At 37.8% G+C, this 12,085-nt stretch overlaps 3 protein-coding genes across 4 annotated transcripts in view; 1 reads left to right on the top strand and 2 right to left on the bottom strand.

Annotated features, from left to right (window-relative positions):
- The window catches only part of LOC309496391 (uncharacterized protein), a gene marked incomplete at its 5' end in the record, with an annotated part of 156,822 nt that overhangs the window by 64,300 nt on the left and 80,437 nt on the right, over positions 1 to 12,085 (top strand). The window lies entirely within an intron of this gene.
- LOC309497407 (uncharacterized protein) overlaps positions 4,679 to 12,085 on the bottom strand; it is a 37,834-nt gene continuing 30,427 nt past the window's right edge. The window contains exons 3-4 of one of the 2 annotated variants that reach the window (XM_082167681.1): positions 5,480 to 5,611; positions 4,679 to 5,282 (exon numbers count right to left, since the gene is read on the bottom strand). In XM_082167681.1, coding sequence (XP_082023807.1) covers positions 4,996 to 5,282; positions 5,480 to 5,611 — 419 coding nt within the window. In that variant the 3' untranslated portion in view covers positions 4,679 to 4,995. The remainder of the gene's footprint in view (positions 5,283 to 5,479; positions 5,612 to 12,085) is intronic. The other variant, XM_082167680.1, reaches the window with a different exon arrangement.
- LOC309497456 (uncharacterized protein) lies at positions 5,672 to 6,714 on the bottom strand. The gene is made up of 2 exons (XM_082167757.1): positions 5,932 to 6,714; positions 5,672 to 5,757 (listed from the first exon to the last, which is right to left on the bottom strand). The coding sequence occupies exons 1-2, from the start codon at positions 6,290 to 6,292 to the stop codon at positions 5,687 to 5,689; spliced, it is 432 nt and encodes a 143-aa protein (XP_082023883.1). The 5' UTR covers positions 6,293 to 6,714; the 3' UTR covers positions 5,672 to 5,686.

The raw sequence follows: 12,085 nt of genomic DNA on the forward strand, positions 1-12,085 counted from the left end.
TTCTGAAAACGGGAATGCTAACAGACTTTTTCGAAGACACTAAACTGTTTCTATTAAGTAAATATTCAACAGATGTGTGTCAATAACACGTAAGAAAAGTGTCAGGAACAGTTGTGTGTATTATTTGTGTGATTTTAGAAACTAAACTCACCTGAAAGCAGTGAAAACAACAGCGACAAAGGGAATTTGTTGCTTGTCAGTTTTGTTTGCTGCACCGTTTCCATGGCAACTCTGTGCAGCTCCAGGGTTTGAAAGCTATGGTAATGTTCAACGTGCACGTGTCCATATAGTCAGTCAAGCGCATTTACATAAATAAACATCTAGAATTAACACATTAGGCTAAATTAATAATAATCTCATGAATTTAAAACTCATTTTGAAGTTCTTCGACCCACTCATATGTTTTCAATCTGGTGGCCAGTGGACCACGTCTCTACAACGTTCTCCATGGGATAAACTAGCGACGTCTTTTGAGGACGTGTCCTCAACGTTTCTGGAACATTAGCCAAAATTATAAAAAATGAAACTTTACCATGACGTCCTCACAACGTTGTCATAAAGGAATGTCACGCTGACCAAATGACGATTAACTGACGATGTCGTCACAACGTACTGTGTTAACTGGGAACTCATTAACTTGTTTTACAAAGAAAATCCTGGCAGAATTTACCCACTTAATCAACATTAAACAGAGCAATGTCTGACATATTATTATTGTATGACTCAAACACTAAATTAAACTACTGAATGTCATACATACATATTCATCAAATCACATACTCTGATTCTTTTACAACAATATATCCCCAGAGTTAATTAACAATATCAAACTATAATCAAAATGGCTCTGTTTACACGAACCAATGCACATTAATTAGTATGTGACGCAGTTGATTTTAACATCACATTGGATTCAACTCCGATTGGTTTAGTGACAAAACAATCCTTTATTTCTTCGTCACAACATGCATATTTCAAAATGTACTCATCATCAGTTAGTTATCAATCATATTTCTTCTGTAAATGGAATGATTTGCCGGAACACCTAAGATTGTCTTCCACTGTTGATAGTTTTAAATCTTCACTAAAGACTTATTTTTTCTCTTTGGCTCTTGGTTAAATGTCATTTTATGATGCGTCTTTATGATGGGTTTACGATGTGTTTGTGTTTGTTGGTGTATTTATGTATTTTATATTGTTTGAACTGACTGTACAGCACTTTGGTCAGCAGTGGCTGTTTTAAATGTGCTCTATAAATAAAAGTGCCTTGCCTTGCCTTGCCTAAATCATTCATTGAACACATATGACTGATTACAGAGCAACAACGGAGTAACAAATCACTCACCGGTGTTCTCGAAATAAAAGTATGAAAATATGTTTCTTCCCCTGGATTTCACTGGAAAAACTTTTTTTCTTTACACTCTATTACTCTTTTATTACATGGCTTGGTTGAATTCTAATGTAGAATGCGGTCTGTTATTTCTTGATAATTATAACTGCGAAGTATAACATACCGTTGCCATGAAAAACAGAGCGTTGCTATGGACGCAGGATTCTAACCGTAGAGACGGAACGGACTATTTTCTTTAGCGGAAGCAATACAATAATTTATAAATCAATAAACTCCTTTTTAAATCAATATTTTGTGTCAAATTATTGATTTATTTGGTAGGTAGCCATATAATAAGAGGGATAATGTATTCAAGATCCTGATCAGCCTGTCGGGGTTGTATTCGCTATAACAACCGCCTCGCACTACATTATCCCTTACTTAAAATATTTACACTTTTTCCTCCGCTCTCTCTCTCTCATTTGTAAAATGGCTTTTTTCCCCCCAATTATTTCACTCGTCACAGAGAAACGCCCTCTAGTGGAGAATAGTATTTACTACATTTTTCCTTAGAATTAAGAGTCTGTTAACTACCTAAATTTAAAGGGGTTACAGTCATGCATGGCTATGTCATATGAAAAAACTAATTAGATTTTGCTTGTTTTACTAAAATATATAATTTTCAGTAAAAAAATAAATAAATAAAAGTAATAAGTATTGGTCAGCATTTATCATTATTATTGTGCATAAGTGTTGGGGTGGGTTAGGAATTCAATTTGGGGAAATCTTAATTTTTAAGGAGTGATGCTTACATTTTCCCAGAATAAAATCAACCGTTTTCTCCAAAGGCGAGATCTTCGCACAGCTTACCGTCTCCTTTGTACAGACATTACAAACATTACAAACGCTGAAGAAAACTGTTCTAGGTAGGGCTGTCGAGTTACTGATGTTAGTGCACCTGTCGCTTATATCATTTTGTTATTGCAGAACTTATAGTTACATAAAGATCAGGGAAAGATACCATGGTTGTATCTTTCAACAATGAACAATCAATGACAAAAAAAAATCAGAAAACCTAAATATCATGCGTACATCATAATATAAGAATACACAGGGGGGGAAAGCACAATGACAAGGTTAAATATATTTGAATAATTCATCATAATACATAAAGAAAATGCATTTTTTGTTTGCTATTTATAAGAGTTAAATTCAACAGAGAGTTAAATTCAACAAGACACAGAGGAAAACAATGGAGATTTAAGTGATTTTTGCTTGTGGGCGAACATTTTTTTTATATAAAATGAAGACATTTAACAACATATTCAAGAGATGACGATTTGGGGGTTTCTTCCTTCTTTCCTCCCCCACAACGGAGCCTGCCGTGAACACGGGAGTAAGCAGGGCCACCGATGATGGCGGATAAACAGTTATCGCACATTCACTGGTAGGGACGAAACATCAACAATATGCTTTACATTGACTATGGCCTGCCCATACTTAGACTACAAACTTGGTCCTCAAATCATTACGTATTTTGCAATACATGTAATGTAACTTCATAACGTTGCACTCTTTCTATAAGTTATAAATAGCTAGTAAGATAATATAACAGTAACTAACGTTACAGTATGTAGCGATATGTAATGTTAAATAAGGTTTGCTAGTACATTATTTCAGCAACATGACAAGCCAGTGAATTAGCAGGTTTCTATTGTTGCTTTGCACAGTGCGTGACATTTTATCTACATGTTATGCGGCTAGAGCTTTGACACTGAGTCATTGGGCTCCGACGGGCTTGTTTGTCATCATCGGTCTTTTTCCGTTTACCTGTCTTTGTTGTATGAGCATGTGCCACTCGAGAAATTGGCAGTTTTCGTTGTTTTGTCCGCCATTAGCACAGAATTCATTTCGGCAATTGACGGTACGCGCTGTACAAGAGAGGGGTGTGATCAGCGCATACACGAGCTTGATTGACATTGCTAAGACATTCCTCCTGGCTCTGATTGGTTGTTTCTTACCGGGAGCGGTGTGTTTCTGCAAATGGCAATATGACCACTGGGAGGAGCCAGAGGAGCTTGATTTTTTCACAGATTATCTGTCTCATATTCTACTGTCAGGACATAATGACAGTTTTAACAAATATTTAAAAAAAATTTTTTTACAAAAGTTACCTACTGCAGCTTTAAATCAACCCATAATTTATTGGTTATACTACAATCACAAAATAAATGGGCAGCTGTTTCTTCAACAAGACCACAAAATGAGCAAGTTTCATCAATATCAAGATATTTACAGATAGATTAGTTAAACCTGTCGCTCATATCTGTTAAGCTGTTGCGCTTGTGATAACATCGTAGGTCACATGATACGTCAACATGGCGGATGATGTACGGCTCGCATTCATACTTAACGAGATCAGGCTATAAAGAACCTACTCTTTTAGCGCTCGTTAAGTAAGTACTTTTTGAAATTAAGTACCTACTCAGTGAGTATGTGGTTTCGGATGCAGCCAGTGAGTTCTGGTCTGGGAAGCGTATATAAAGGCTTGAGGGAAGGTAAATGGGTGTTGCGTCATACTCAGCTGATCGCATTTCCGGAGTCTCGCCGCTTTGCACGAGGGCCCCTTCGTGAAGCTGGCATTTGTTTGGCTGTTTTGCTGCACCCATATGTGATCGATCGCCATTCATTGCCGTGGCGTTCTCTGCATCGGAGAATTGCGGGCTATATGTACTTTGGTGCCTCTTTGAGCGACTGCTGCCGTCTGCATGTGATCCATAAAGGTTTGGCTGCTGGATAGATGCCGTGGTCCGCATTGCTTGGTATTTAAACCACTCAGTGAGCGTGCCATTTATGTGGCGTCTGGCTTTGCATGGCTTGTAGCATTGTCTACAGCATGGCTTGCAGTTCCAACACTGCGGTTTTACTTTTATTGTTTTGCTGTTGCATTTACTACCTTTGTGTTGCATTCCATAACTTGTTGCATTTAATACTTTTTGTTTTGCCTTTATTTGCTTTGCATTTACTAGTTTTGTTTTGCCTTTATTTGTTTGGCATTCATTAGTTTTGATTTGCATTTATGGTTTTGCATTCAACAAATCTGTCCAGCTTTCTTGATCTTGTTTTGTTGTAACAAGTCTGTTTGTTACCTGTGGTTTGGTTCTGTTGCAGTTGGAAGAAAAGTGTTTTTGCGAACCTGTGGGCCCTTGGGTCTTTCCCTGGTAGTTAATCCTGGGTGGCGTAGTCGTTCCTTTTGGAATCAGTATAATAGAGTACAAAATCTCTTTAACCCTTTATAACACCACCTCCTTTGCCACACAAATATGAGGAAAAGAAAACGCCACAATGTCTCTTTATTCTCTTGTTTATTTATGTAGGATGGAGAGATACAGATCAAAGATCAGTTACAAACTACACTTAAAAAGAAATGATTTAACATTCTAGATTTAATACTTTATCAAAACACTTTTGAGTCACATGTGGTATTCATGGTTACATACAAAGTTAAATTTATAGACAGCTCAGACTTTTTTGTGCAGTAATCTATTGTACATTTCAAACACAAATTAGTCCTCATTAATACAGATTCATATGTCAATGATACTTCATGATTTCAATTAAATCATAGTTCAGTATTATTGGAATCACATCCTGCAAAGCTCCTGTTATCTTAAGGGAAACAGTAGGAAACCACTGAAAGTGTTGTGGTTATTGTGGCTATCAGATATCCTCGCGCCAGACCAAAGTCTCACATAGACAACATCTCCAACCTCCAGGATCAACACAACTCCATTCGAGGAGTTTACCCGATCCTGAGCCTGAGTCTGAATATCATGTGCTATAACCATACGCTCTCCATTCTTAAAAATGGATACACTTGCTGGAGTTCCACCATGACCATATGCAGAGACTCTGAACATGTACGCACCTTTCAGCGGGGCTGTGAAAATACCTAAATCAAATAACAAGAGATACAGAATCAGATGTTTCCTGTATGATCGCTTAATTACCAAACACACTGTGTAATAGTTTGAAAAACAGCATTTAATTCTCTTATACACATTACACAACTGCAGAGAGGTCTGAATGGAGCAGAAGGGTTTTCATTATTATAAACTGAGTTTTATGACTCATTTCATTGATAATTACCTGTAATTGGGTTGTAGGCGTTCCCTATGTTTGTGAAGACGTTCCTGTAGGTTAGTGTGATTTCAGTGGTAAAAGGACCAATATATCCACTGGCAGATTTCATCAGTCCGGCAGAAAAAGCAATCTCTCTGTCTGTTATTGAAAAACATAAGCAATATTGTGATATATTACTCTATTACACTGAGAATGTTTACACTGAATTTAACATCATTCAAGCACACTTTCACCTCTATTTTCCTTTCTCAACTCCACTTGACCCAGAGTAAGATTTGAGATTTCTGTGAAGGAATAATGATTCTATTAAATGAAATTTACACTGTTTATTGTAATAGATAACACAATTTACACAGTATACACTCAACTTTAAACTAACATTTACACTATTCAATGTATTTCTTTTGTGATTCACTTTGAGGATCATTGATAAAACAATTAATGTTTTGGTGAAGTACCATCATTTTTCTTGTTCAGCTCTTCCAGGATAAGCGTCTGTTGCGTCTCTAAAGCTCTGATGTTCACTTTCTGCTCTGTAACTGTGGCGGTCAGTTCTCTGATGTTCACTTTCTGCTCTGTAACTGTGGCGGTCAGTTCTCTCAGCGCTGCATGGATGTCAGTGAAGAACAGATGGTAGTTTTGTTGGCTGTCAGTTGAAGCTTCATCTCTCAAAGTGTCTGTTTGAGGTGGATTCTGTCGTCCATCCTCAGATCTGAGCTGTTGACTGATCTCATTCTCATTGAGTCCTCCATCTACCTGATGCTGTACGACACACACAAAGGTTTCCAACAGCAGCAGTAAACATACTAAACCCTTCATTCTTCACTGATGTTTGTTTCCAGCTCTTGCTCTGTCATCCTCACAGCCTCTCATGTTCCTTTTTACTGTCTTTTGTACTTGGTTTATATTGCTCCAGATAAATAAGTAGTTCAAGTTAATTGTTAATCATAATCACAGGAATGTTCCGGGTTCAGTTAATGTTTATCTCTAGTCACAACATTTGTAGCACTGTTGATCACAACAGAAAATAACTCTGATTCATTTGCCTCCCTTTAAAAAATGTAATAAAATTATATAGATCAGTGGTCGGCGTCATTATAGCACGCGAAGGGAAAATCATAGAAACCTCCGGTCGTGTGAATGGATTGTTGGATCTCACACTTTAATATTTATTGGACAGGCTTAATAAAACAGGCTGTGTGACTGTGAGGAAAGATTACCTCAAAATGTACATCCAGATGCAAGTTTGAGTGACTTTATTTAAATTAAATACATTAGCTATTGTCACGTGCCAGTGATTATCCCTCTGATATATTTCTGACCTCTGATATAGATGGTCACATGACTCTCTGGTATCCATGTGCATGTGCATATCTTACAAAAGTAACCAGGTTTACCAGCTTTATGTTATGACATAAAAAAGAGGAAATATTGGATATAAATTTACACAGACAAAATTAGTATGTTTACATATACAAGTAGCTATAGTATTAAACCACATGCAACAACATCCCGTATCAACAGATGTAAAACTGAATAAATGCATTGAACTTGTCAACTTAAATTTAATATCATGTATAAAAACTTAAAATGTAATTATTAACCGGATTTGCAATTTGTCATGTAACATTTTGGGAAAGTGAACTTATGCACATGATAAAGTTTACATTAACTTGTTTCATGGTACCACAAAGTGATCTGTGTTTTTACCTTTGTTATTTATTGCTTACTTATACCTGTAGGTTCTGTCAGAGAGTGCAACCAATTTTAAATGTATACATTTGGCAGATTCTTTATTCCAAAGCATTTTACATTTATGCATTTTCATTTTTGGGTGAACTATCCCTTTAAGTAGGGTGTTTTATGACACATCTGTACCATTTGCTTCACAGGACATGTGGTTTTCACTATTTATCTACTAATGTTTTTTAAACATTGAAGTATGTCGTGTATTGTAACTTTAGTTATCCTAGCATTAAGTTTGAATCCTATATTTTTCTAGAAAGTCACCTTTATTTATATAGCACTTTTTACAATACAGATTGTTTTCAAGCAGCTTTACAGTGATAACAGGAAAATACTGCAACAAAGTTTGTTTCGGCTGTACAGTACAATATAATATTAAACCATTTGTCTGTGATGCATTTTTGCCATCTATTGTTTATCTTTGTTTAAAGGGCACCTATTATACCCCTTTTTACAAGATGTAATATTGGTCTTGGGTGTCCCCAGAATGTATTTGTGAAGTTTCAGCACAAAATACCCCACAGTTAATTTATTATAACCATTTGAAAATGTCATTTTTGGGGCCTGTTTTAAAAAGAGCTGTTTTGGTGTGTACCACCTTAAATGTAAATGAGCTGCATATCCCCTCCCTGCTTTTGGATGAGGGCGTAACTTAAAAAAAATTATTTGCATACCTATGGCAATAAACAGTCGGTAGAAGCAGAATGGCTGAGAGTGAGAGACCCGCTGTTCTGTATGGCATTCAGCCGTACATGTATGAACCGGAATCAGACCCAGATGATGAAGAGACTCCGGCAGAAGAAACACGAATGAGAATGGACCAGGACGTCTCGGAATGGTTATTCGATACATTTATGTACTTATAGAGTTTTAATCGCGTCCCCTTTGCAATTATGGATGTGCAACACACACACACACACAAACTGTGATAACGTTCGCGCAATTTTTTTAAACTACACTACACAATCAAACAAAGATATACATTAAATAGGCCTACACAGTTCTTTAATTTCAGGAAGGTCTACTAACATGTATGTTATATATATATAACAAAACAAAAAAACGATAAGAATACCGTTAAAGTACTGATATCTATCATCTATCGATGAGCAGTATCGGTAAGAGTAGTAATACCGTTACAACCTTAACGATACCCATCCCTAGTCTAAGTGTAGGTCCAACACCTGATCTAGATACGGCCCAGATCTGGCTGACTACGGTAATTTTGGGAAAACTACTTCCGTTATTTGGGAAAAGCACATAAAAGTCCTGACAGAAAGCGATGCATAAGGATGTAGTGTAACGACGCCCTGTTCCAGGAATGCACCAATATTTTGTTGGTAGTACCAGTTTGCAACAATTATTAGTTAAAGCTGCTGTCCGTAACTTTTTTTGTGTTAAAAATTATCCTATATATATATATATATATATATTAGGGGTGTAACGATACGCGTATTCGTATCGAACCGTTCGGTACGAGGCTTTCGGTTCGGTTTTCGGTACGCATTACGTACCGAATGGTTCGTTGGACCATTTTTTCTGCCGACCAAAATTTCGTTATTTCAAATGAAGGCGCGTCGCGGGTGGCAAGCACGCTCATAAAGGCTGGCGCGACCACAACATCAACTGGCAAATGCAATGCAAGGAATGAAACTGAGCTACTCTTATTGTGTTTGTGTGGACCGTTTATCAGTTTTGACCTGTGAAGCGGGACTCGCGAGCCCTATGCGCGAGCCTGATCAAGCAACACCACACAGCGCTAAGAGATCCAGACCAGTAAAGAAAGCATTTACATTTCAAATGCTTTTTGAATTCGCCACTGAAGTAATAAGATCGCTGCGAGATCTAGTGAGAAACATGCACATTTCTCTGTTATTAACGGATCAAACAGCGCTGACGTGGAAACCAGGAAGAAACATCGTGCCATGAATGAACTAGCCGGTGTCCACAGATCAGCAACATTCACCGTGGAATGGATTTACTGTAGTAACACTAACTGCAAGGTATGGAAGTTTGTCAGGAATAGTGGGCTATAATGCTTTCAAGTAACATTACGTCTGTTTTATTTTGACATTATGAATACAATTGCTGCCCTCAAATGTTAATCTGAACTAAAATAAACCTTTGCTTATAACTAGCCTACTACTACAATATTACATTTCATTTTGTCCAAGGAGCTGTTTTGTTTTATATGCTCATAAGAAGAGTCAAGTATAGCTCCATTATTGCTCAGTAAAAAAAGCAAAAAAAATTAATAAAAAAAAATCATACTTTATGATGTCATGAGTTACCTCGCGATTAATCGCACATTTTTATCAGTTCTAAATGTACCTTAAATTAATACTTTTCAAGTTTTGAATACATTAATAAACATGAGTGTGGACAAATATGGATGCTTTATGCAAATGCATGTTTATTATTAGTGAAACCATACTCAACATAGCATGAAGACTAGACATCTATCAAAGGTCATACATGTTTTTCAAAGAACTTCATGTCTATTAGACACATGAAAAAAATAACATAGAAATACCAGGTTCCCATTATTTCTCTTTCTTTACTCAATTTACTTACACGAGCCTGTTTACATTTTCGCACGACAGGGCAGCTCACTTCTTCTGAACATGTAAAATTTACATTTATTATTACTGAAACCACCCTAAACATAGAGCATAAAGAACATAGACATGTTTTTCAAAGAACGTGTTCATGTCTATTAAACACATGGGAAAAAGAATATAGAAAAACCACAGGTTCCCATTATTTCTCTTTCTTTGCACTGAGCCAGTTGCTCAAACAGACGAGCCTGTTTACATTTTCAGATGACAGGGCCGCTCGCTTTTTCTGAACAACATGTCCTGACAGTGAAAACAATCTTTCACAAGGTATGGATGTGGCAGGTGTTGATAAGTATATGCGTGCAAGGTAGGCCATCTCACTGTGTGCCCCTTCATGTTTGGACCACCACTGCAGGGGACAGTCCTCTATGCCAATAGAGGGCTCTGCCTTGTAGCGCTCCACACATTTCTCAATCCATTCCTCTTCATTTTTTTTTAGATTAGATTCAACTTTATTGTCATTACACAAGTACAGGTACAAGGCAACGAAATGCAGTTTAGGTCTAACCAGAAGTGCAATAGCAGCAAGTGCAGGATATACAGTGGTTCCATAAGTGCAGAACATGGATATGTACTGAATAAATATAGAGTTGAATACTATTATAAACAAAAATTTACAGATAGATTTGTCCTATGAATATAATATACAGATAACTATTACTGTGAACAGAATTTACAGCTAGATATGTACTGAATATAATATACAGATGGCTATTACTATAAACAGAATTTTTACAGATAGATATGTACTGAATATATATACAGATGGGTGTTACTATAAACAGAATGTGAGCATAATATACAGATGGCTATTACTATAAACAGAATTTTACAGATAGATATGTACTATGAATATATATATACAGATGGGTGTTACTATAAACAGAATGTGAGCATAATATACAGATGGCTATTACTATAAACAGAATTTTACAAATAGATATATGTATAAGTTAGGCTAAAATGAGCAGTATAACAATGGATTTAAAGTAGTGCAAATAAAGTTTGGACAGAAGCTATCCGAGTGAAAGTGCAGTGGAAGTAATTGCATATTACAGTTAAAGTATGGTATTGCAAATGTATATGTAAACAGTCGGTACTGTAAATAAACAGTCGGCAGTGCAAATTGAGCATATTCCAGTCAAGGTAGTAGTGCAAGATGCATATGTAAACAGTTGTTTCTGTAATAACAGTCAGCAGTGCAAATGAACATTATAGTATTGCAAATAACAAAATGGAGGCAGGTGTGAGGAGGGAGAGGAGAGTCAATCAGTATATGAGGGGAGTGGGATCAATGAGGGTTAGAGTTTAATAAAGAGACAGCTCTGGGGAAAAAACTGTTCTTTAGTCTGCTGGTCCTGGTCCGGAGGCACCTGAAACGCCTGCCGGAGGGCAGGAGAGAAAACAGTCTGTGGGCTGGGTGAGAGGAGTCCTTAAGGATGCTGCGCGCTCGATGCAGACAGCGTTTCCTCTGGATGTGCTCGATGGCAGGTAGTGGAGTCCCAGTGATGCGCTGGGCGGTTTTCACCACCCGCTGCAGTGCCTTGCGCTCTGCAACAGAACAGCTCCCATACCACACTGTAGCACAGTTGGTCAGGATGCTTTCTATTGCACAGCGATAGAAGTTCACCAGGATAGTGGAGGAAAGCTGATTCTTCCTCAGTGTCCTCAGGAAGAAAAGGCGCTGGTGAGCCTTCTTGACCAGGCTGGAGGTGTTGGTTGTCCAGGTCATGTCCGCCGAGATGTGGGTCCCCAGGAACTTGAAACTGGAGACACGCTCAACAGCCATTCCATTGATGTGGATGGTGTCGTGTGTGCCTCTTGACACTTTCCTGAAGTCCACGATGAGCTCCTTCGTTTTGGTGGTGTTGAGGAGCTGGTTATTTTCAGTGCACCATGTGGCCAGGTGCTTGATCTCCTCCCTATAGGCAGTCTCATCGTTGTTGCTGATGAGACCAATCACCGTAGTGTCGTCCGCAAACTTGACGATGGAATTAGATCCGTACACAGGCTTGCAGTCGGAGGTGAAGAGGGAGTAGAGAAACGGGCTTAGCACACAGCCCTGTGGTACACCAGTGTTGAGTGTGATGGACGTGGAGCAGTTGGAGCCTGATCGAACATTCTGGGGTCTGTTGGTCAAAAAGTCCAAAATCCAGTTGCACATGGAGGTGTTGATGCCCAGGTCTCCAAGTTTGGCTATTAACTTAGTTGGGATGACAGTGTTGAATGCTGAGCTGAAGTCAACAAA

Source organism: Leuciscus leuciscus (genome assembly GCF_965113295.1).
Source record: "Leuciscus leuciscus genome assembly, chromosome: 4".
NCBI lineage: Eukaryota > Metazoa > Chordata > Actinopteri > Cypriniformes > Leuciscidae > Leuciscus > Leuciscus leuciscus.

Excerpts from the sequence above, each read along its gene's own strand:
- LOC309497456 (XM_082167757.1), bottom strand. The coding sequence starts at position 6,292 with ATGAAGGGTTTAGTATGTTTACTGCTGCTGTTGGAAACCTTTGTGTGT. Across the intron at positions 5,758-5,931 it reads GCTGAACAAGAAAAATGATG|AAATCTCAAATCTTACTCTG; the intron begins GTACTTCACCAA and ends ATTCCTTCACAG.